Here is a 20,656-nt window from a genome sequence, read left to right as displayed (position 1 = left end):
ATGCTGGCTGAGCAAGGAAACTAACAGTAAACGTTTTTACATGAAATACAGCCCAAAAACCCTGCTGACAAACGTTTGCTTATTAAATACATTCTATACTATAATAATACAAACGTTTCATTGCCTCTCTGTGACAACAAAGTTGTTTAAATAAGGGGAGAAAAGTAGCTAAAACCAATGTATTTGGATGGGACAGGAAGTGCCATTGGCAACCGGAAGTCAGCCGGAAATGGCTCCTTTCAAATTGTGCAAGTGGAGAATGTGTAGTACGGATGACCAGCTAAACTGAAAGTAAATGTGGAGCGCTGGGCTCGAACAGGCAAGGCCAGCGTCTCCAGATTTCATGGCGAGCGCCTTGCCCACTACGCCACGTAGCCGCCCCCAACTCTTACTAGTTACGCTGCTGGCCAGTATGACTTACTACCATATTGTGTCTTTATACCTGTATCACTGTACATATTAATACTACAAATCTGTACATGCATCTGATTAGCACCATTACTCAGTAGTAGTAATTTATTTATTTTATACCCAGTTTAATCACATGTACATTGTATATTACTATTGCAGTTTACTGTTACATTTGCACTTTGGTTAGATGCCAAACTTGTTTGCATTGTACTGTACTTGTGTGGTATGATGACAATACATTTGAATCTAATCTAATACAACTCAGTCAACAAGCCATTTCCTAGTTCTTCTTTATTCATAAACACACCATAATCTCAAAATATCTTTGGCAACCAATCAAAGTAATCCGCCACCACACCCCCTTCAAACAGTTTTATTCTTTAACATTTGAGCCTCCTACTCGTGGGATTAGCATTAGATTAGACTTTAACATGAAATCATATTTAGTCAAACGTGATGTGATGCTCCTCCGGTCAATGGTGCCGGACAGACCGCGCCTTCCAAGTCATGTCAGAAATTATCGTAAATACGACTTGAATGACCCGACGATAGCCGAGTCATGGGGGCACGATGCAGATACATACATACACACACACACACATCCACGTGCAAACGCTGCAAGTCATATCAGAAGTCATCGTTATTGGCTCAAAGCAATTTATTAAAACATCAGTTACACTCGTTATGTGTAAAATAGTGTGTGCATGATTTCTGAGATAAGACAAAAATAGTTATTTCACCAGGTCCGTATTGTTAATATTTCCGAATCTCTAACCAACCATGAATGCATGACGTGTGGTATTTAAGACTTCCCAAGGAGGACTTGAAGGCTGCATAATACTGAAGAAAGAGTGGGATGCAAACGGGTGAGTGTATAAATAATTCTGAAAACGCTACCGACTCAAAAGGGGTGCTGGTTCAAATCCTCGGGAGCCGTCCAGCGATGAGACCAGACAGCCCGGTGGGAAACCACCACGATTTTCAGTGGCGTACGAACAAGTGTAAACAAGCCAAGATGTTGGACAGCACGATGAACATATAAACAAATTAAATACAGCATAATACTATGAGGAGGTTCTTTTTGTGTGGAAATGCTAGGGATATAATCACACTTTCCCGGGTGGCCTACAATCTTCTTTTCGTTATTCATAATAGTTCTGCTATGACGACGACATCTACTGCATTTCCTCTTAATACGGCACGGTGCCGCTAACGGCTCGTTCGCAGTGGTCGTCCTTGTAATAGAGATCCCCTTTATTTGATTACAATCGCAATATAAATTAGTAACTCTCTCTTAACACCCTCTGTAATGAGCACTTTTAGGTATCCTTCCTCTCGTTAACGACCATAGATATATATAGTTATGGCAGAAATACATTTGATTGTTGAGTAGCTAGATTTGTTAACTCAACGCGAGATAGAAAAGGAGAAAAACAAAACAAACAAAAAAGCATTGCACTACATCAGGCCTGAACCAGACTGCACCTTGTGCTTAGCTGTATAGCCGTCGGGTGGACCGAAAACTGCACTTTGCTGACTATGTGCCGTGTATGTTCCATCAATCGCGTGGATGCGTTTAAAATGATTTCCAATACAGTGGAAATTATTATTATTTTGCATTTATTTTCCTAGCCTTGCTCTACCAGTGTTTCCCCTGCCACTGAATAGATGGGGTGGGGGCCACGCTGTCTAGAAGAGCTACCGCTAAATAAAACAACGAAAGGAATTAGTATCAGTTTCAAGTGAAAACATTAGTGTCACTCGGTCGCTCCACACCCCGTCTAGACAGTTTTCTGGGAGGGAGGGGGGGAGGGGAAACGCCGCCTGTAGGTCGTCTCCGAGGGGGTTAGATCATGCTTGGGGACGCGCTGTAGAGGGTGACATCTCCGGTCACCCGGAGCAGGGTGACGTCCTCGAAGCCGCCCACTCTGTGCTCGTACTCCAGCAGGTGCGTCCCGTCCACCGCTACTTTGAATGTGTCCTCTTCCACCAGGATCTTCAGCTGCACGCGGAGACAAGAGACACAAAAGACGTCCTTTCAGGTTCTCTTTTGACTTGTGGTGGAACCGGAGTTAAAAAGGAACACGCCAACATTTGGGGAAATTAGCTCGTCGTCTTGTCCAGAGAGAGACAAGATAGATGGATATACCAGTTTCCTCTCTGTGCGTTCAGTAGAAAGCTATCTGGCTGCACGTTAGCGTAGCTTAGCACAAAGAATGGAAGCGGACAGTGCCGGTTAGCCTTCGGGAGAGGTGTTAGTTGGACAATGCCTAGGCTACCCGTCACTGTCCGCTTCTATTCATTGTGCTGAGCTAGGCTTAACGTGCAGCCAGATAGCTTTCTACTGAAGGCACAACGCACAGAGAGGAAACTGGTATCTATCTTCTTGTCTCTCTCTGGAGAAGACGGTAAGCTAATTTCCCAAAATGTTGGCGTCCTTCAAGTTAATTATGCGTGGTGGTCAGATCTCCATGGTTGATACAAATGTATTGTTAAAGCGTTTGCTAATCAATTACACATTTGGGTTCAGGAGTTTTAGCAGAGGACTTGGCTTCTCAGGCCAGGAGAAGAACCAAGGTTCTTCCTAATTATGTGAGCTTGCCTCTTAAGGGGGGGCGGTTATCCGTGCCGGCATCATGTTTTTATTGAATAAAAATCCATCAATCTGCTTCTGTGGACCATTGGAGGAGGAGCCAATATTTAATCTTCAGTTGTACCTCATGTTTTCATTTACTTTCGCTTTTAAAAGCTCGCCAGTCATCCGTTTTCACTCGACTCAAACTGTGGTAATATTTGGTTGTATCCACTTTTACTTTATCAAGTGGATTTGTTCCAATTTATCATACCTACGGTGGAAATGATTGGCAAGATAAGTGAAAGCTATAGTACAAAGAGATGCTGAGGTGAGAGGCGTTTTCTGTGTGTTGGTTGTGTTTGTGTGTGTGTACACACGTTCCATCTAACTAGTGTGGGTGAATAGCTAATTGACACTTAATAGCTATTATTAGCTTGCAAATGCATCATTATTTGAATTTATTTCACATAACTACTCTGTGGAAACAAGCGAGGTGTTGTTCTTCGTTCTCCAATAGTCCAGGACCAGTTTAGCCTACAATTGCTAATCTTACAAACTCTTAATAATAATAATAATTAATTAAATCCTAATATATGTCATTTCAATCTATAATAAGCCAATTATCCGTAAAATGAAGCCTCCTTACCCACCTTTTAAACAGCCCTCACTGTATTCACTGAGGCACCAGAGAATGAACAGAAGTGCATTTACACTTATTGAGCTGGTAAATATTGAATAGATAAACTAAATGACCAATTAAGTGACCTCAGGAAAATGCACCTTTTTTAGGAATTGATCCGTATATGTATCTGTATTTTTTCATTTCTGCCCCCTTGGTAATTGAGTTGGACACCCCTGCACTACACTGTCGAAGCACAATTCTATACTCCAGAGTGGCTGTGGCCTTTACTAGTCCTGCATGATCTCTAGAGGTCCTCTGAGCAGGGCCTCTCAGCGGTTCCTGGGTCGAAGCCAAAATCAAAAGCTGACTGTGCTTTTGCAGTCACTCTCCCTGGAGACCCTGGAACCACCTCCCCCTGACGGCCACACTTACTGCATTGAATACATTGCTCTCTGTCAGAATGCATGCGTAAGCTAAAGCAGATGTTGTTTGCTAGCTTTCTGCTATATCATCATTGATAAACATGTCACAGTTTTTTCTCTCCTCATATTTATTTATTAAAATATCAAATTTGATTGCCTATATTTATGTCTTTCTACCATTACCCTGCCCGTACCTGTACACCCCCCCCCCCATGCTTCTATGATGCCCAAATTTCCCCAAGGAATTTTTATCAGTGGATCAAAGTTAATATTTCTTTTATTATTTTTTACTTTGAATCAAGGTTCTACCAAGCAGCAAGTTTTTTTTACTGGATAGTGACTAAAGTGCAGCATCAATTGTACACGTTTAGTAATTTACTTTATATGCTCCTATTCTACATTATTATTTTCATTAGGAATACCATCATAATTGGTCAATAATCACTCCTGACCAGTTTCGATTTGAGCTATGGGACCCTTGTGGAGAAGTCTGCATCTACTTTACAACAATAAAAGAAAACGCTATATGCAATATGTGTGTGACCACTATATAGGTATTAGAGTGCCAGGTTCAGGCACTCATTTTAAAATATATATATAATTATATTTTGGGGCGCGGCTGGGAAGCATAGAGGACTAAGCACTCGCCTACCACCGCAGAGACTCTGGGGATCGAATCTAGCTGTCAGCGGTACCTATGAACACAATTGGCAGTGTTTGCGGGTGGGAAGCCAGTGGGGTATGTGTCCCGGTCGCCTGAATTCTTTAACTAACGGATTTCCAGTTCCGCGTTCGCGTTCTGCGCTCTGATTGGCCACTGACGTTTCTGGTCGCGCCAATCGTGTGACGGCAAGTTCTGCCACCGGTTAAGCTTAGGCACTCTTTCGTAGTTGGTTAAGGTTAGAGTTTGTCTTAGAGCAGGGCGATAGAACACCAGCCCTGATTCCAAACTAACCATAACCAACTTCGAAAGAGTCGCCTAAGCTTAACCAGTGATAAACTAGGCATTAGGTAGTTTGCTGCTGTTCGAGGCGGAAATGGGCGCGTCACGCGATTGGGCGCACATGTCACATGACCAGAAACGTCAGTGGCCAATCAGATCGCAACAGAAACGTCAGTGGCCAATCAGATTGCAGAACGCGAATGCGGAACTGGAAATCCGTTAGTTAAAGAATAGACGCGTCCCGGTCATTGCAAACAGTGACTCCTACTGGTCGGTCGGGGCGCCTGTTCAACAGGGAGGGGATCTGGGGGAAATAGCCTCTGCACGCGTTACATTCTCCCAGTGAAACTCCTCGCAGCTGGCGACTCCACATGTATCGGAGGAGGCATGCGATAATCGACACCCTCCCCAGGCCGACAGTAGGGCAGCATGCGATAGTCTCTACACCCTCCCCAGGCCGACAGTAGGGCAGCATGCGATAGTCTCTACACCCTCCCCAGACTGACAGTCTGGGGATGCGATAGTCTACACCCTCCCCAGACTGACAGTAGGGCAGCATGTGGTAGTCTACACCCTCCCCAGACCGACAGTAGGGCAGCATGTACAACCTCCACAGGCAGACAGTAGGGCAATGGGCGCAATTACAAGGAAGGGAATTGGCATAACGACTAAATTGGGGATGGGAGAAAATGATAGAAAGGCAAAAAATATATATATAAAAATAAACATATTTGGAACCAAATCTAGAGTGGTCCAATGGCTTCATTGCAAGAGGAGGGTGTAAGTATGGGGGTGTCCATTGGTAAAACCTTGACTTCGGTGTAGGGCTGTCCCCGAAGCCTGTTTTTGGGATTCGAACTTCGTCAGGGTTTTTCGAACGGACGTTTGAACCTTCGTTTTTAATTAAACATTTTTTTTTATATATATTTTTTATCCTACAACTAAATCCTCAATTTGAATAGTATTTTTTTTTATTAAATCAACTTTCTTTAATGAATATAACTCATCAGTTTCGTCAACATAAATAATCCAATAAGGGCACGATTGGTACGAAAGTGATGGTGACGTCTTGATGGAGCGCCGAGCACCAAGCGGATGCAGACTATTTTTTATTTTATTAAAAATGTTATGACGAGTCATATACTATAATAGTATAATATTAGTGTAGCCTAATCTTTATTTGCAACTGTGAAGAAAAACCCCATTGGTTTAAACAGAATGAATAGACAAAATATATATATAAAAAATGTGAATGTTGATTTAAAATTTGAATGCCAACGTAACAAACGAAGGTCCAAACGTTTGGGCTCAGCCCTACTTCAGTGCCTGTCCGACACACCCTACCTCAAAACGACGTCCCTGGACAAAAGGGAACATGCCGTCCCGCTCCTCTGGTCCCCAGCATCCACCCAGAGACGAGTTGCGGACAATCTGTTGCTCGTGAAACCGAGGGTTGAAGTGAAAGACTACGTCTGGACCTTTGATGAAGTCAACCTGGAACCTGAGAATGAAAAGCCGACTGAAGTTAGTCCCGCTGCAGACTCAAAACATATTCTCAAATGGTCCCATTATATTAGCGAAGCACTCATAACGGTAGCAAAACTGTTGTAACTTTGTAACTGCTGAAGAAAACCCTTGTGTTGTGTTAATTACAGCTCCATGAATTGATAAGGTACGGTAGCAGTCCCTATAAGACAAGGTATTGTTATTTCTTCATCTACAGACATCCTGTTGTTCTAATCAATGACATCCTGTTCTAAACAGACATCCTGTAGTTCTAATCACAGACATCCTGTAGTTTATTTTTTTATAGATATTTTCTAGGGCATTTTTAAATGCATTTTATTGACAGGACAGTTCGGAAATTGGGAGAGAGCAAGAGATGGGGAGGACATGCAACACATGTCCTGGGCTGGATTAGAACCCAGGACATTGCGATTACGCTACAAGCGTATAACCACCGGGGCGCCCCATAGCCTGTAGTTCTAATCAGACATCCTGTAGTTCTAATCAGACATCCTGTTCTAATCAGACATCCTGTAGTTCTAATCAAATACATTCTGTAGTTCTAATCCGACTTCCTGTAGTTTTAATCAAGATGTCCTGTAGTTCTAATCAAAGACATCCTGTAGTTCTAATCAGACATCCTGTAGTTCTAATCAAATACATTTTGTAGTTCTAATGAGACATCCTGTAGTTTTAATCAGACATCCTGTAGTTCTAATCAAATACCTTCTCTAGTTCTATTCAGACATCATGTAGTTCTAATCAGACATCTTGTAGTTCTAATCAGAGACATCTTGTAGTTCTAATCACAGACATCCTGTAGTTCTAATCACAGACAACAGCACGTATATGGTACATACCGGTCTCCTCCAGGAACGGCCTCCCCATCTATAGTGATCACAAGGCGTGGCATGATTCCAGAATGGAGGGGGAGGTCATGGGGCACCATCTGAAAGAGACATTTCAATTTCAGAATCAATACAAAAACAATCCTGTAGTCAACAAGAAAAACAGTGTTCATTATCCTTATGTCATTTAAATATTAGGTGTAATAAGTTTGAGAGAAAATTAAGTGTTCTTTACCATGTTCATACGGTTTTATCCAAGAGGAGGCAGGTGTTTACATGTTCACATTTAAAATCATTACTAGGCTTAAGCTAAGGAGCCTTGGGAACGCATGCATAATGTTATCAAAAAAAAAAAAAAAAAAAAACTTAGTTGAACATTATTGAAATGTTGAACCTCGCCCACATTCCCTACTGCAACACCCTGATGAGTCATCTCCTTCTTACAGCCTACAAACACCCTACTGCAAGTTGCAAGACTGTGCTTAGCTACGGATAACAAAAAGGAGCGCTACTGGAGCTAGTTAATGGTCATAAACTTAAAGAATTTAGAATTGTTCTTATATAAAAGGGTACGTCTTGCCTCTTGGCTAGGAAAACTGTTTCCACTTGAAAACAAGATAATGGAAAACTATTTTTTTATGTAATCACATACAGAAGCCAGAAACAAAAATTATGGGAAAGAAACTAAATATACTTTTCTTTTTATTACAAGTAAACATGAAATGTTGTTAAAAATAATTGTGCATTTTACAAATATACCTAAGGTTATCTACCTGTAGGTATACAACATATGAAAAATAATCTCAATAGTCTCGATACATATAATTTATACAATCTTTGCGTGCTTTCTGCAAAACAGGCACAATTTAATGACATATCCTGAACTTGATTGAAACAGGGTTAGATTCCCAGAGCAAATGCATTGCATGTCAATGCATGTCAATTTATTTGTAGCCTATTTCAAACCACAAGTCGATTCTGGCGGGCGACATCTTCATCCAACTGAAAAGTTGATGTCATTGGTTTGAATAATATGGTGGACGATACTGAAAAACAAGAATAACAGTTTTGATAACTACATGTTCCTTTGTTGCCCGTTTACTTTGTGCCCCAAGACCTTGTTACCCGAAATAGCCCCTGGAAACAGCCCCCACCGAAGAGTCAACACCTTGCAGTAAATCCCACAAAGGGCCACACAGAGGAAGAAGATGCTCCAGGTAGGGTTGCCGCGGTGATGTGGAATCTCCCATGACTAATAAACTCTCGACAACACCCGTGTTACCGGTGACACCCAACATTTTACAAAATGGCGCTCGATATCTGTAGAGTGCTTATGTTATGCGACTACATTGATCCGCTGTGTCTGTCCGTCTACGTCGGTTTTTAATTCATTTTCAATGAGGAGTATCCATTTGTTGGTCAGACCGAGTTGACCGAGTTAGGTTCCAATTTTTTTAATAAATGAACGGACAGTAATGCCATCCGAAAGTGAAACCTAAAAATAGCTGCTGTCCGTGCAGACATGTTCAGTTTATAAATGTTGACCAAATTAGCATTTTTTTTTTTTTTTTTTTTTTAAGTGGGCACTGATATGTGAAAATTAACTAAATGGGTTTTATTTCTATTAAAAGAACAGAAACCTAAAAAACACTGGTGGGTAAGTAATGTACTCGGTGGATGCCTGAACACCAAGTAACATCGGTGTCACCGACTAACGCGGCAAGCCTAGCTCCTAGTGAACCGTAGAGCTACAGCAAGTCTGCCAAGAATGCACCAAGCAAGCAATATTCCTTTAAACAAGCCAAAAGGTACAGTTTTATTTTATTATACAAACAAAGAGGTGAACTGCCAGTGAATGCAAAAATGACATTTATTGGTAATAAATGGCTCCGATACTACGTGGATAGACACATACTACGTGGATATACAAATCTACTACGTGGATACACAGACACACACAGTACAAGTAGTATCCCCAAGCTATTTGAAGTTATACCTTCTATGTTTTTAAGCCTGGAAAGTCGTACCTAAATGATCCTTTTCGGAGGCTTTCTTTTGCGTTCACTGGAATGTCACTAATCCGGTTTGTTTATATATTTAGCTCCCGAGCGTCCTGCCCTTGTGTCTCTCTGTGCTGCCGCTAAACGGCATTAATACTCACCATCATGCCTCCTGGAGCCGCAGGCCCACCGTATGGCCCCATGGGGCCAGGCCCGAAGGGGCCCGGGGCGGGAGGGAACCCTCCTCCTGCGGGCGGCGCCCCCCACGATCCAGCGGGCATCGGAGGGAAGGCTCCACCGGGGAAGGCGGGGAACGAGCCCGGGCCGGCGGCGGGGGGGAAGGCTCCGGGGCCCCCTGGTCCGTACATCCCATTCCCCCCTCCTGGAGGACCACCTGGGAAAGGCACATTAGGATAAGGCCCAGGGGGAGCTCCAGGGCCAGAGTGATACGGTCCAGACGGGTACGGCATGGGGCCTCCAGGTAGCTGACCGGGAGCTCCTTCAGGGGGATAGTGCCCAGGGGCTCCGGGACCACAGGGGAACTGCCCCGGGGCCCCTGGGCCAGACGGATACTGTCCGGGTATCCCTGGACCCGGTGGGAACCCACCAGGCGCTGAAGGGGCTCCGGGATATTGCCCCGGCGCTCCGGGACCCGAGTGGAAAGGTCCCTGACTTCCGGGGTACTGCCCTGGTGCCCCCGGGCCGGAGGGTGCCGGTCCCCCAGGAAACTCACCCGGAGCGGAGGGTTGGGTGGGAGCTCCGGGGGCCGAGCTGGGCCACCCTGGGTTCGCTGCCGGGTAGGCATTTGGGTTGGTGTTTCCCTGATTTGGGTTGTTGTTTCCCTGGCTCTTTGCCTGACCCGGGACGTCATCTGCTATGGCATCTGATAGCTGCATTCAAAAGGAATGAGGATGTGACTTGAATTGAGATTGAAATCTACATTCATGTGTACAACAATGAACAGTTATGAAATAGAAACAATGCATTGAATCAGGTCATAACAATATATTGACAAGCATTCAGTCTACTATGAAATTATTATGAAATGATGGGATAATGAAACCATCATTTGAACTCACCGAGAAATCTGCCATGATCTAAGATAAAACAACAAATGACATGAATGAATGAATGAAAACTTTATTTAACAGATTGCAGAATGGGTACAATACAGTACGGCTCAATACATGATACAATACATACATAACAACTTTCATTACTATTAATCAGATAGTTCTTACAGCTAAATACCATCTTAATAATAATAATGGCAACTGTCTAGCAAGTAGCAACAAATAAGAAGGCATGTCATGCATAATGACCGGTTTAATGCTTAATTACGGTCTGATCATCTACAAACACCTTGTTGAGAGATCTGGGTGTAAAAATACACTGCATTGTGACTATTGCATTGACTTTTAGGAACACATTACAAGCTATGTAGACAGATGTCTAGTTGGTGTTACATACATACTGCATGGGAGTTACTAGCTAACTAGCTAGCTAACGTTAGAAGGCTAACTTAGCTAGGTCGCTTTGTTGTTATTTTTTAGATGGTTTAACGATTACAATAAGTTGAATTTTCGCATTACCTCTCCACAAGACACCTTTGAAATGCAAGTTTGAAACGGATACTTTCTCCAATTGTGAAAGGCGGGTAGTGGTCGCCAGCTAATGTAGCAGCTAGCATACAACTAAACACAGTGCTTCCAACTGGCGTCAGACAGAACTCTGAGAGAGGAGGCGAAACCACGCCTCAATATAATGACGTCACTAACAGGGTGTGGGGGGGGGGGCGTTCCAGGTTGCAAAAAGCTAACGTGACACTATTTTCCATGGATACTGTGTTAGCAATATGTTAGTCAGGTCAGTGTGATTGCGTAAGGAAACGCTGTGACAACATGGATTTTTATTGTAGCCTACTGTCTATCTGTATGTCATGTATGCTATGATGAATTGAAATGGGGGACCCTGATGTAAACAAGACGAAAGTCTTTATCTTCTGGTCTGCATCCCCTTAACAATTGTGTGTATTGAGCTGTACTGTATTGTATTTGTACCCATTCTGCAATCTGTTAAATAAAGTTTTCATTCATTCATTCACACTGGGTGATGTTACAGTTTTCTTTTTCTTTTTTTAGAACATAGGTGACATGATGACCAGTGACCATATTAATCAGTTTTTCTGCATATTCTGAAATAGTTATTTAGAAGAGCTGAAAGCTTTGACATGTGATCCGACGTGCATTGATTATGTGCTTATGTTTGTGATTGTGTTTTTTTTACCCACCTTTTATTTTACAGTTGTACAGTACAGCCCTGGCCTATTTTTTCTTGTATTTTATATTTTTATAACTATATATTCTATTCTATTGTGCTTCTATTTTAATTTATTTGATTACATTTGATTTTATTCCACCTTTTTATTTTATTATCTGTCCGTTATTGGTCTGTCCACCAAAAACTACTAAATCAAATTCCATGTATGTGAAAACTACTTGGCAAAAAATACTTTTCTGATTCTGATTCTGATTATGCTGCTGCGTATATAGGGTGGATGGGGGAGATTGAATTGATTGATTGAAATTTTGTATTAACAGATTGCAGAATGGGTACAATATAGTACAGCTCAATGCACACAATTGTTAAGGGGATGCAGACCAGAGAAAGACTTTCATCTTGTTTACATCAGGGTCCCCCATTTTCAATCCATCATAACATATATGACATACAGGTAGACAGTACTGTTACATCTAGACATTTATGACATACCAGCAGTGGCGGACTCAGGCTGTTTGAAGGGCAGGGGCGAAAAGAAAAAAGGGCACCTACTGCACAACATGGGACCCCATCAGTGAGCAAAAAGCTATGATGCGTCATGTATGGTGAAATAGTCTTCATCCGATTAAGATTAACATTAGAATAACAGACAATCCAGATTAATAGTATAACCACACCTCTATGATAAAAACACAGGGAACAATACACCTTTAAAGTGTTTATTTCACCTCATTGTCATGGTGTTTGAAAAATAAATGATCAGTGTTTGAAAAGTAAATTATCATACCTAAACCATTAATGCAGTGGTACATTTATCAATGCTAAAGATATCAGTGAGGAATAGAAATATTTGGGAAACAGCATTTTAATATGGTCTGGGTTGAAAAATAGTGAACCTATTCTTTAAAACTATTTACAACATATATTTTACAGGATATAAAACAGTTTAACAGTTGAAGTTAATTCGAGTGCCGTTGAGTTTCTTCCTTTCTCCTAACTCTCCTTCTCTCCTCATGTCCTCCTTCTCTCCTTCTGTCCTTATTCCGCCCTCAGTGTGTGTCTGTACACAAATCAACGGGTAGTGAACAAGAGTAAATGAGATGCAGAGGCTGGAGAAAAGTTGATTGTCTTTACTGTTGTCTGTTCTCCATTACAAATTTGTAAAACTGAAATACACAAAAAAGAATATGTATTACACAATTGTTGTCAATGACATTGCATTACAGTATGCAATACAAGTACAATAAGTACAAAGCTCACTCAACTAAAATATGAAACCGAAAGTCCCTTGAGCTGAATGAGATTAGCATAGCATTAGCAATACAGGTAGGCTAACCAGGAGCTGATCGATTGATTGAAAACTTTATTAACAGATTGCAGAATGGGTACAGTACAGTACAGCTCAATACATACAATTGTTAAGGGGATGCAGACCAGAGAAAGACTTTCATCTTGTTTACATCAGGGTCCCCCATTTTCAATTCATCGTAACATATATGACATACAGATAGACAGTACTGCTACATCTATACATTTATGACATACCAGATTTGCAAATACAGTACCGTTTGTGATACGAAAAGAGTCCAGAAAAGAAGTATATACATTTGACGTAGAAACTGTACATTGGAGGAGGTTGGGTAGGTGGGGGGGGGGGGTACTGTACATTGGAGGTTGGGTAGAAGTGGGGGGGGGGGGGGGGGGGGGGGGTTGGGTAGGAGGGGTGGGTGGGGGACACTGTACAAGCAACACTGTACATTGGAATATTGACAAGACCATACTTGGTCATTTTTACTGTACATTGGAGGGGGTTGTGTTAGGACATTTACAGGGGCCAGTTTCGAATTGCAGTATCTCGTAGGTGTTTTTTGAGAGTGTTTTTGAAAGTGGGTAGTTAGTGATTCACATTCCTTTACAGCTTTGGGTAGTGCGTTCCACATTAATGTGGCATAATTGCGAAACGTGTTTAGTCCCTTGTTTGAGCCGAATCTGGGTTTAACATGATTTGTGGAGCTCCCTCTGGTGTTGTGATCGTGGTATTCACTGACCTTTGGGAAGTATTTTGACATGTACATGGGTACCTTGGTTGTGTAGTGTATCTTGTAGACCAGGCCCATTGCAAGTTGCTGTACTCTGTCGTCTACTCTAAGCCATCCTGGTTGTCAAAGTGGGCAGGGGTGAGGTGGGTTCTAGGAGTAAGGTCAAGCAGTAGTCTGACCAGTTTGTTTTGAGATGTTTGTAATTTTGTTTTTAGCGCCTTTGAGGTGCTTTGGTACCATGAGGTGCAAGCATAGTCGTAGTACCCTCGTAATATTCTTGTTTACCAGTGAGGAGATCCGGTACAAGAATCGAGTTCGTTGGTTGACTTTTTTTTTTATTACATTGGATGCCATTTTGTCACAGGAAAGATTTGCCTCTAGGATTGACCCAGGTAGGTAATATCTTCTTTCCTTGTGACAATATTGTCACCCACTGTAACTGAGAAGCCGTCGGTCTTGCTGAGTTTGTTATTTGAACCGAAGAGAATGGACTCTGTTTTGCCCATGTGTAATGATAGTTTGTTATCAACGAGCAATATGCAGATTTTGCCTAGTTCCGAGCTGAGGGTTTTTTCAACCTGTAACTTGTTCTTGTCAGAGACCAGCAGGGCTGAGTCGTCCGCAAACAGGAACAAGTTGCAGTCACAAGCTGACGACATGTCATTTGCATAAATTAGGAACAGTAGCGGACCTAGTATGCTTCCTTGTGGAACACCACAGCTTACTGTGAGGGGGGGGGGGATAGGGTACCGTTTACCTCCACCATCTGCTCTCTCCCCTCCAGGTAGGATTGCATCCAGCTCACTGATAAGACTATCAAAACCAATTGCTTTTAGCTTGTCAATCAGAATGGTGTGATTGACAGTGTCGAAGGCCTTTTGTAGGTCCAGCATGACCATGCCGCAGTATTTGCCCGCGTCCACCTCTTGTTTGATGTGGTCGTTTAAATAGAGAAGGCATGTGTCAGTGGAGTGGGATGTTCTGAAGCCAGATTGGAATTCGTAGATTCGATTTTTTTCCGCGAGATATTTTTCGACCTGTTCGTATACAATTTTTTCCATGACTTTCGAGATGGAGGTAAGGATAGAAACAGGGCGGTAGTTGCCTGGGTCTAATTTACTGCCTTTTTTGTGCAGGGGTGTTACTCTCGCAATTTTGAAGTCCTTGGGGACGTGTCCCTGTTTTATGGAGAGGTTTATTATGTGTGTGATGACTGGGGTGATGGCGGCTGCTGAGTCTCTGAGGAATGTTGTCATGGCCAGTGGCCTTGTTAGGTTGGAGGGCGCTCAGTTTTTTGAGTACCTCATCTGTTGTTACCATTTCCAGTTTGAAGTCGTCTTTGTGGACCCCTAGGTTCTTGTAGTATGCTATTGATTGATTGAAAAGTTTATTAACAGATTGCAGAATGGGTACAGTACAGTTAAATACATACAATTGTTAAGGGGATGCAGACCAGAGAAAGACTTTCGTCTTGTTTACATCAGGGTGAGCTGTGGTGTTCCACAAGGAAGCATACTAGGACCGCTACTGTTCCTAATTTATGCAAATGACATGTCGTCAGCTTGTGACTGCAACTTGTTCCTGTTTGCGGACGACTCAGCCCTGCTGGTCTCTGACAAGAACAAGTTACAGGTTGAAAAAACCCTCAGCTCGGAACTAGGCAGAATCTGCATATGGCTCGCTGATAACAAACTATCATTACACATGGGCAAAACAGAGTCCATTCTCTTCGGTTCAAATAACAAACTCAGCAAGACCGACGGCTTCTCAGTTACAGTGGGTGACAATATTGTCACAAGGAAAGATGAAATTACCTACCTGGGTTCCATCCTAGAGGCTAATCTCTCCTGTGACAAAATGGCATCCAATGTAATAAAAAAAGTCAACCAACGAACTCGATTCTTGTACCGGATCTCCTCTCTGGTAAACAAGAATACCCTGAGACTCTGGCAGGAGCACTCATTCAGGGGTACTACGACTATTGTTCTGAAGGATCAGATTAAACCGAATATATATATTTATTTATATATATATATTTAATTGTATTTGTATATCCCCTGATATCCCTTGTATATTCCTTGTACAATATGCATTGAATATCCCTTCTAGTCTACTGAACATCCCATAATAGTCTCCATTCTACCATTGGACGAGACCTTGGTGCCAGGTCGCCATACCCCTCAGACCAGGTTCAATCGTACCGCTCAACATGTATGGACAAGTCCTAGTTCCGCGTAGGAATATGTCTACCGCACCACTAATGGTACTATTTGTTCATAGTGCGTATATATACTGCGCTATTAAAGTAGAGCTTTCTTTTAGTCCAGTTCCTTACCCTCCAACAGAGTGACAGACGCAAAAGCCTCCCCGCGAACCACGTGTGGGCAGTAAGGCCAATTCGGCCCAGTATCGGCATTGAGACATCGTGTATATTAATATTTGAATAGTCATATTTGGCACTATATCGTCGAGTTGGACGTATTCTATTAAGCTAATAATAGTCTATTCATATGTAGTGCCTCGTGCGGTAAGAGTTCTATAGTAATCAGCACCCCCATCGTTTCGGGCATCAGCTGGACGCTTATCCAGGGTGGTTGACCCCACGTGAAGCTGCACCCGAGGAGCTCCAGGCCAAAGAGCGAGTGGACCTGTATATTGGATTATTCTACCGACGACGGCTAGCCTTCCCCGGCTTGGATTATGCTTTGAGTACTTTGATTATTCTATGGATAAAGGCCAACACTGCGGTGTGTTGGAAATACCCCCCCCGGAGAGGACGACAGGTGAGAAGACGCTCTACACGACGAGGTCGCCTCACGTCTCTCCATCGTGGACCGGAGGACGCCGGCCACAGAGAGTCCAACTGCTTTCATCTGTGGATCGAGGATCGCTGGGCACCGGGTCGCACGACTGTGGGCTCTCCCAGGATACCCTCGGCCAGACGGGATACAGCCAGACTCTACCCCCCCCCCCCCTCCAGCTGTCCTACAAGCAGTCGGAACCTCCCCCTAGTGTATCCAGCTATATAATCATTCAAGTATCATTGCTATTGTTCCCTAAATATTCCAGGTTGTATATTTGCTTCCTGCGCAATCAGAGATTGGACATTCGATATTGATCTACCTACGAATACTCATTTGCCATAAAAGTGCATACTATTTCAAATCATAAATGTAATTAAGTGATCGTTGTACATACCTTTTGCTATGTATTATTATTAAACGCAGACTTTCGACTTGGTACATTTGTGTTGGATCCGTTTCATCAGGTGGGAGTGTTTATCATAATTATTTATACCTAGTACTGGGTGGCCAGAGTCTAAAGTACAAGAGGTAGTGGTAGTAAGTATCATATCTAACAATACAGTCAGGGAATTGTACCCCTCAGTTACAACTATGCTTGCACCTCATGGTACCAAAGCACCTCAAAGGCGCTAAAAACAAAATTACAAACATCTCAAAACAAACTGGTCAGACTACTGCTTGACCTTACTCCTAGAACCCACCTCACCCCTGCCCACTTCGACAACCTAGGATGGCTTAGAGTAGACGACAGAGTACAGCAACTTGCAATGGGCCTGGTCTACAAGATACACTACACGACCAAGGTACCCATGTACATGTCAAAATACTTCCCAAAGGTCAGTGAATACCACGATCACAACACCAGAGGGAGCTCCACAAATCATGTTAAACCCAGATTCGGCTCAAATAAGGGACTAAACACGTTTCGCAATTATGCCACATCAATGTGGAACGCCCTACCCAAAGCTGTAAAGGAATGTGGATCACTACCCACTTTCAAAACCTCTCTCAAGGGACACCTACGGGAGACTGCAATTCAACACTGGCCCCTGTAAATATCCTAACCCAACCCCCTCCAATGTACAGTCATTTACCTAGTATGGTTTTGTCAATAGTCCAATGTACAATTTTGTTTGTTTGTACAGTGTCTCCCCCCCCCCCTCAATGTACAGTTTTGCTTGTATATACAGTGTGCCCCCCCCCCCCCCCCCAACCACCTCCAATGTAGATTACCCAGTATGGTTGTCAATATCCCAGTGTACCCAACCCCCCCCCCACCCAACCTCCTCCAATGTACAGTTTCTACGTCAAATGTATATACTCCCTTTTCCTGACTCCTTCTGTATCACAAACAGTACTGTATTTGCAAATCTGGTATGTCATAAATGTATAGATGTAGCAGTACTGACTATCTGTATGTCATGTATGTCATATATGTCCTGATGAATTGAAAATGGGGGACCCTGATGTAAACAAGACGAAAGTCTTTCTCTGGTCTGCATCCCCTTAACAATTGTGTGTATTGAGCTGTACTGTATTGTACCCATTCTGCAATCTGTTAATAAAGTTTTCAATCAATCAATCAATCAAGGGTCCCCCATTTTCAATTCATCATCAGCTACTATGTGTTCTACCCCATAATGCCCTGAGTGGGAGGGTAGTTTGTTTACCAGTGTTGTGAAGTTTGTGAAGAAACTATTTAAGTAATTGGCTACATCCAGCTTGTCTGTGATGAGCGTGTTGTCCGTCTTTATGTTTATGTTTGAGAATCTGGTTTTAAGTTTTTTACTGCAGCCTAGTTGGTTATTGAGTAATTTCCAAAGTTCACGTGGTTTGTTTTTGTTTTCCTCGGTTTTGTCATTGATGATTTTTTTTTTGCTGTTTTGATCATGGAGTTTACGTCATTTCTTAGTCTGTTTCTTTCTAGTTTGAGTTCAGTCACGTGGGCTTGGAGTTCACTGCTCATGCTTATGGTAAGCTTTGACTGACTTTTACGAAACTCAGAGCATTTTTTGTCTCTGGTTTTCATAGCGGTCAGTATTTCAGCGTGCATCCACGGCTCCGCACGATTTTTTACCCTGGTGGTTCTTAGGGGGGCCATGTTGTTTAGTATCGTTGAAAATTTGGTTTTGAAGCCAAGCCATGTTTCTTCAATCAGTGTACCATTGAGCTCATCTGACCAGTCCAGACTCTCCAGTTCAAGGTTACACAAATATATCCAAAAACGGAGCAAACATGTTAGCTGAGCATTCACAGTTGACTCACACATCTATAAATGAAATACGATATGATGCTTGCACAATACAAACTTACAAGCAATCATTTCCAAGGCACAAACAGAGCTGGAAAATAGGAGCTGCAGCTAAGCAGACCTCATAGCAAAACATTGTCTTGATAATGAAAATAGCTGGCCTGGCAGCGTCACATGACTGAATCAGCGTCAAAGCTAGAACGAGGTAAATAAAATGAGTGTACTACTCAAAAACATCCACAAGAGGGAAAAGCACAATGACCAAAACTAGTTAGAACAGAACATGACACTCCCCGTCTGGTATTGAAGAAATATCATTAATTTCAGTCTAGTTTCTTAGCACTCATGAGAAGTACTGTCTCAGAGGCAGGCCTCAGGAAGGTCTTAGTCGATCCAGATCTTGTAACTTTGAGTTCAATTTTTCTGACTTTTCCATCTTGGCTGGGGAAAGTCTTAGTGACCAGAGCCATGGGCCACTCGTTTCACTTCACTTGCTTGTCCTTCAATAGGACCAAGTCGCCCTCCTGGATATTGGGCCGCTCATTCTGCCATTTGCTCCGGCTTGAAGGGTAGGAAGATACTCATGCCTCCACCTATTCCAGAAGACATTAGCCAGGTGTTGTACCTGTCTCCACTGCTGGCGGTGGAGATCTCTGTTGTCGAAGGGTCCCGGAGGAGGAAGAGGAGTACACATCTTCTGTGTCAGAAGTAATGCAGGTGTCAAGAGGAATGGAGACTCTGGATCTGACGTGATAGGAGCGAGTGGCCTGGCATTATTTGAATTAACCAGCTAAATAATTAAAGGGATGCCGTCGAAGACTAATTTCAGTCCGGGTCACGACACCAGGCGACAGCCGCTTGGGGGGCTTCTCCTTCACCCTCCCCGCCATGCTCTAAGGAGGGGTCCCTCATTTTCCATGGCGGTGGTCTGGGGTGCTGCTGCTGGGCGTGGTGCATGTGAGACATGTCGGGCTCGGAGAGGAAGGAGTGCAGCTCCGACTGGGAGTGGTGGTGAGACCTGTGGCGCTCGCCTCTTCCTGAGCCGCCTCGCCCCTCCTCCGCAACCCCGCCGTCGGTGCTGGAGGTCTGGGAGAGCGAGCGCTCCAGCATGTCCAGGGAGGAGGCCACGGAGCTCTGCTTGGCCTGGCTCGGGTCCCGCTGCTGGGGGGGCGGGCCGTGGCTGTAGTGGGCCGCCGCCACCTCCAGGGCCTGGGACTGGAGCTGCAGCTGGAGCTGCGAGGCCTGTGACTGAGGCTGGGCCTGGTGCTTGCTGGAGCCCATTCTCCCACTGGCACTTTTCCATTGCAGCTTGCTGTTGGCTAATACTAGAATGCTGCTGCTGCTGCAGATGGTGAGAGTCCATTTTGTGGTGCTGTTGATGTTGAGGATGGGAGTCCATCTTGTGGTGCTGCTGTTGCTGATGGGACTCCATCTTGTTGCGCGCGGTGTGGGACAACACCGACTGAAGCAGGTGGGGGGGGGGGGCTGACGGGACTGGTCAGTGGGGGAGGAGTCCAAGAGGGACGCGGCGGCTTGAGACTGGGAATGCTGCCTGCGCTCCGGGGTCTTCCGTGGATACGCCAAGTCAGAGCGCTCCTGGGCCTTCTGCTGGGAGTACGGGTCACCCCGACCGTAGTGGACCACCGAGTCCAGGTCGTTGTGGTGATGGAGGTGCGCTTGTTCGGCACTGCTCCGCCCCCCGCTGCTCCTGCCGCTTTCCACAGATCTATCGTTCCTCTGTCTGGTTGAACATCAGCATTGATGAGAGGCAATAGAGATGGTGTGTAAGGGTCAAGGACTGGCGGCTTCTCAACACTGAGGTGCGACTGAGAGTGATGTTCCACGTAGTCACGAGTACGCTGTGTGGCAACATCCACTACATCGCTGCTTTGTGTTGAACTTGCTTCTATAGCTTCATCAAGAACTTGCGCCTCAGCTAGGGCTGCTGCTAGTTC

The 20,656-nt window shown here is 43.8% G+C and overlaps 1 protein-coding gene across 2 annotated transcripts; it reads right to left on the bottom strand.

Annotated features, from left to right (window-relative positions):
- Nucleotides 1-615: 615 nt before the first annotated feature.
- Nucleotides 616-11,059, bottom strand: lgals3a (lectin, galactoside binding soluble 3a). Of its 2 annotated transcripts, XM_084309906.1 has the most exons (7): nucleotides 10,920-11,059; nucleotides 10,407-10,424; nucleotides 10,061-10,217; nucleotides 9,489-9,721; nucleotides 7,340-7,428; nucleotides 6,318-6,474; nucleotides 616-2,413 (listed from the first exon to the last, which is right to left on the bottom strand). In XM_084309906.1, the coding sequence occupies exons 2-7, from the start codon at nucleotides 10,419-10,421 to the stop codon at nucleotides 2,258-2,260; spliced, it is 807 nt and encodes a 268-aa protein (XP_084166032.1). In that variant the 5' UTR covers nucleotides 10,422-10,424; nucleotides 10,920-11,059; the 3' UTR covers nucleotides 616-2,257. The 2 variants fall into 2 exon arrangements, with proteins under 2 accessions (XP_084166032.1, XP_084166031.1); XM_084309905.1 differs by having other exon boundaries at nucleotides 634-2,413; nucleotides 9,489-10,217.
- Nucleotides 11,060-20,656: the final 9,597 nt, after the last annotated feature.

Source organism: Notolepis coatsorum (assembly GCF_963971535.1).
Source record: "Notolepis coatsorum genome assembly, chromosome: 3".
Lineage (NCBI taxonomy): Eukaryota > Metazoa > Chordata > Actinopteri > Aulopiformes > Paralepididae > Notolepis > Notolepis coatsorum.
This window is presented reverse-complemented; position numbering and strand designations above follow the sequence as displayed.

Bases quoted from the DNA above. Each gene is read 5' to 3' on its own strand.
- lgals3a (XM_084309905.1), bottom strand. The intron at 7,429-9,488 runs GTGAGTATTAAT...TGTCTCTTTCAG, and splicing joins CGGCTCCAGGAGGCATGATG to ATGGTGCCCCATGACCTCCC. The intron at 6,475-7,339 runs GTATGTACCATA...TTTCATTCTCAG, and splicing joins GCCGTTCCTGGAGGAGACCG to GTTCCAGGTTGACTTCATCA.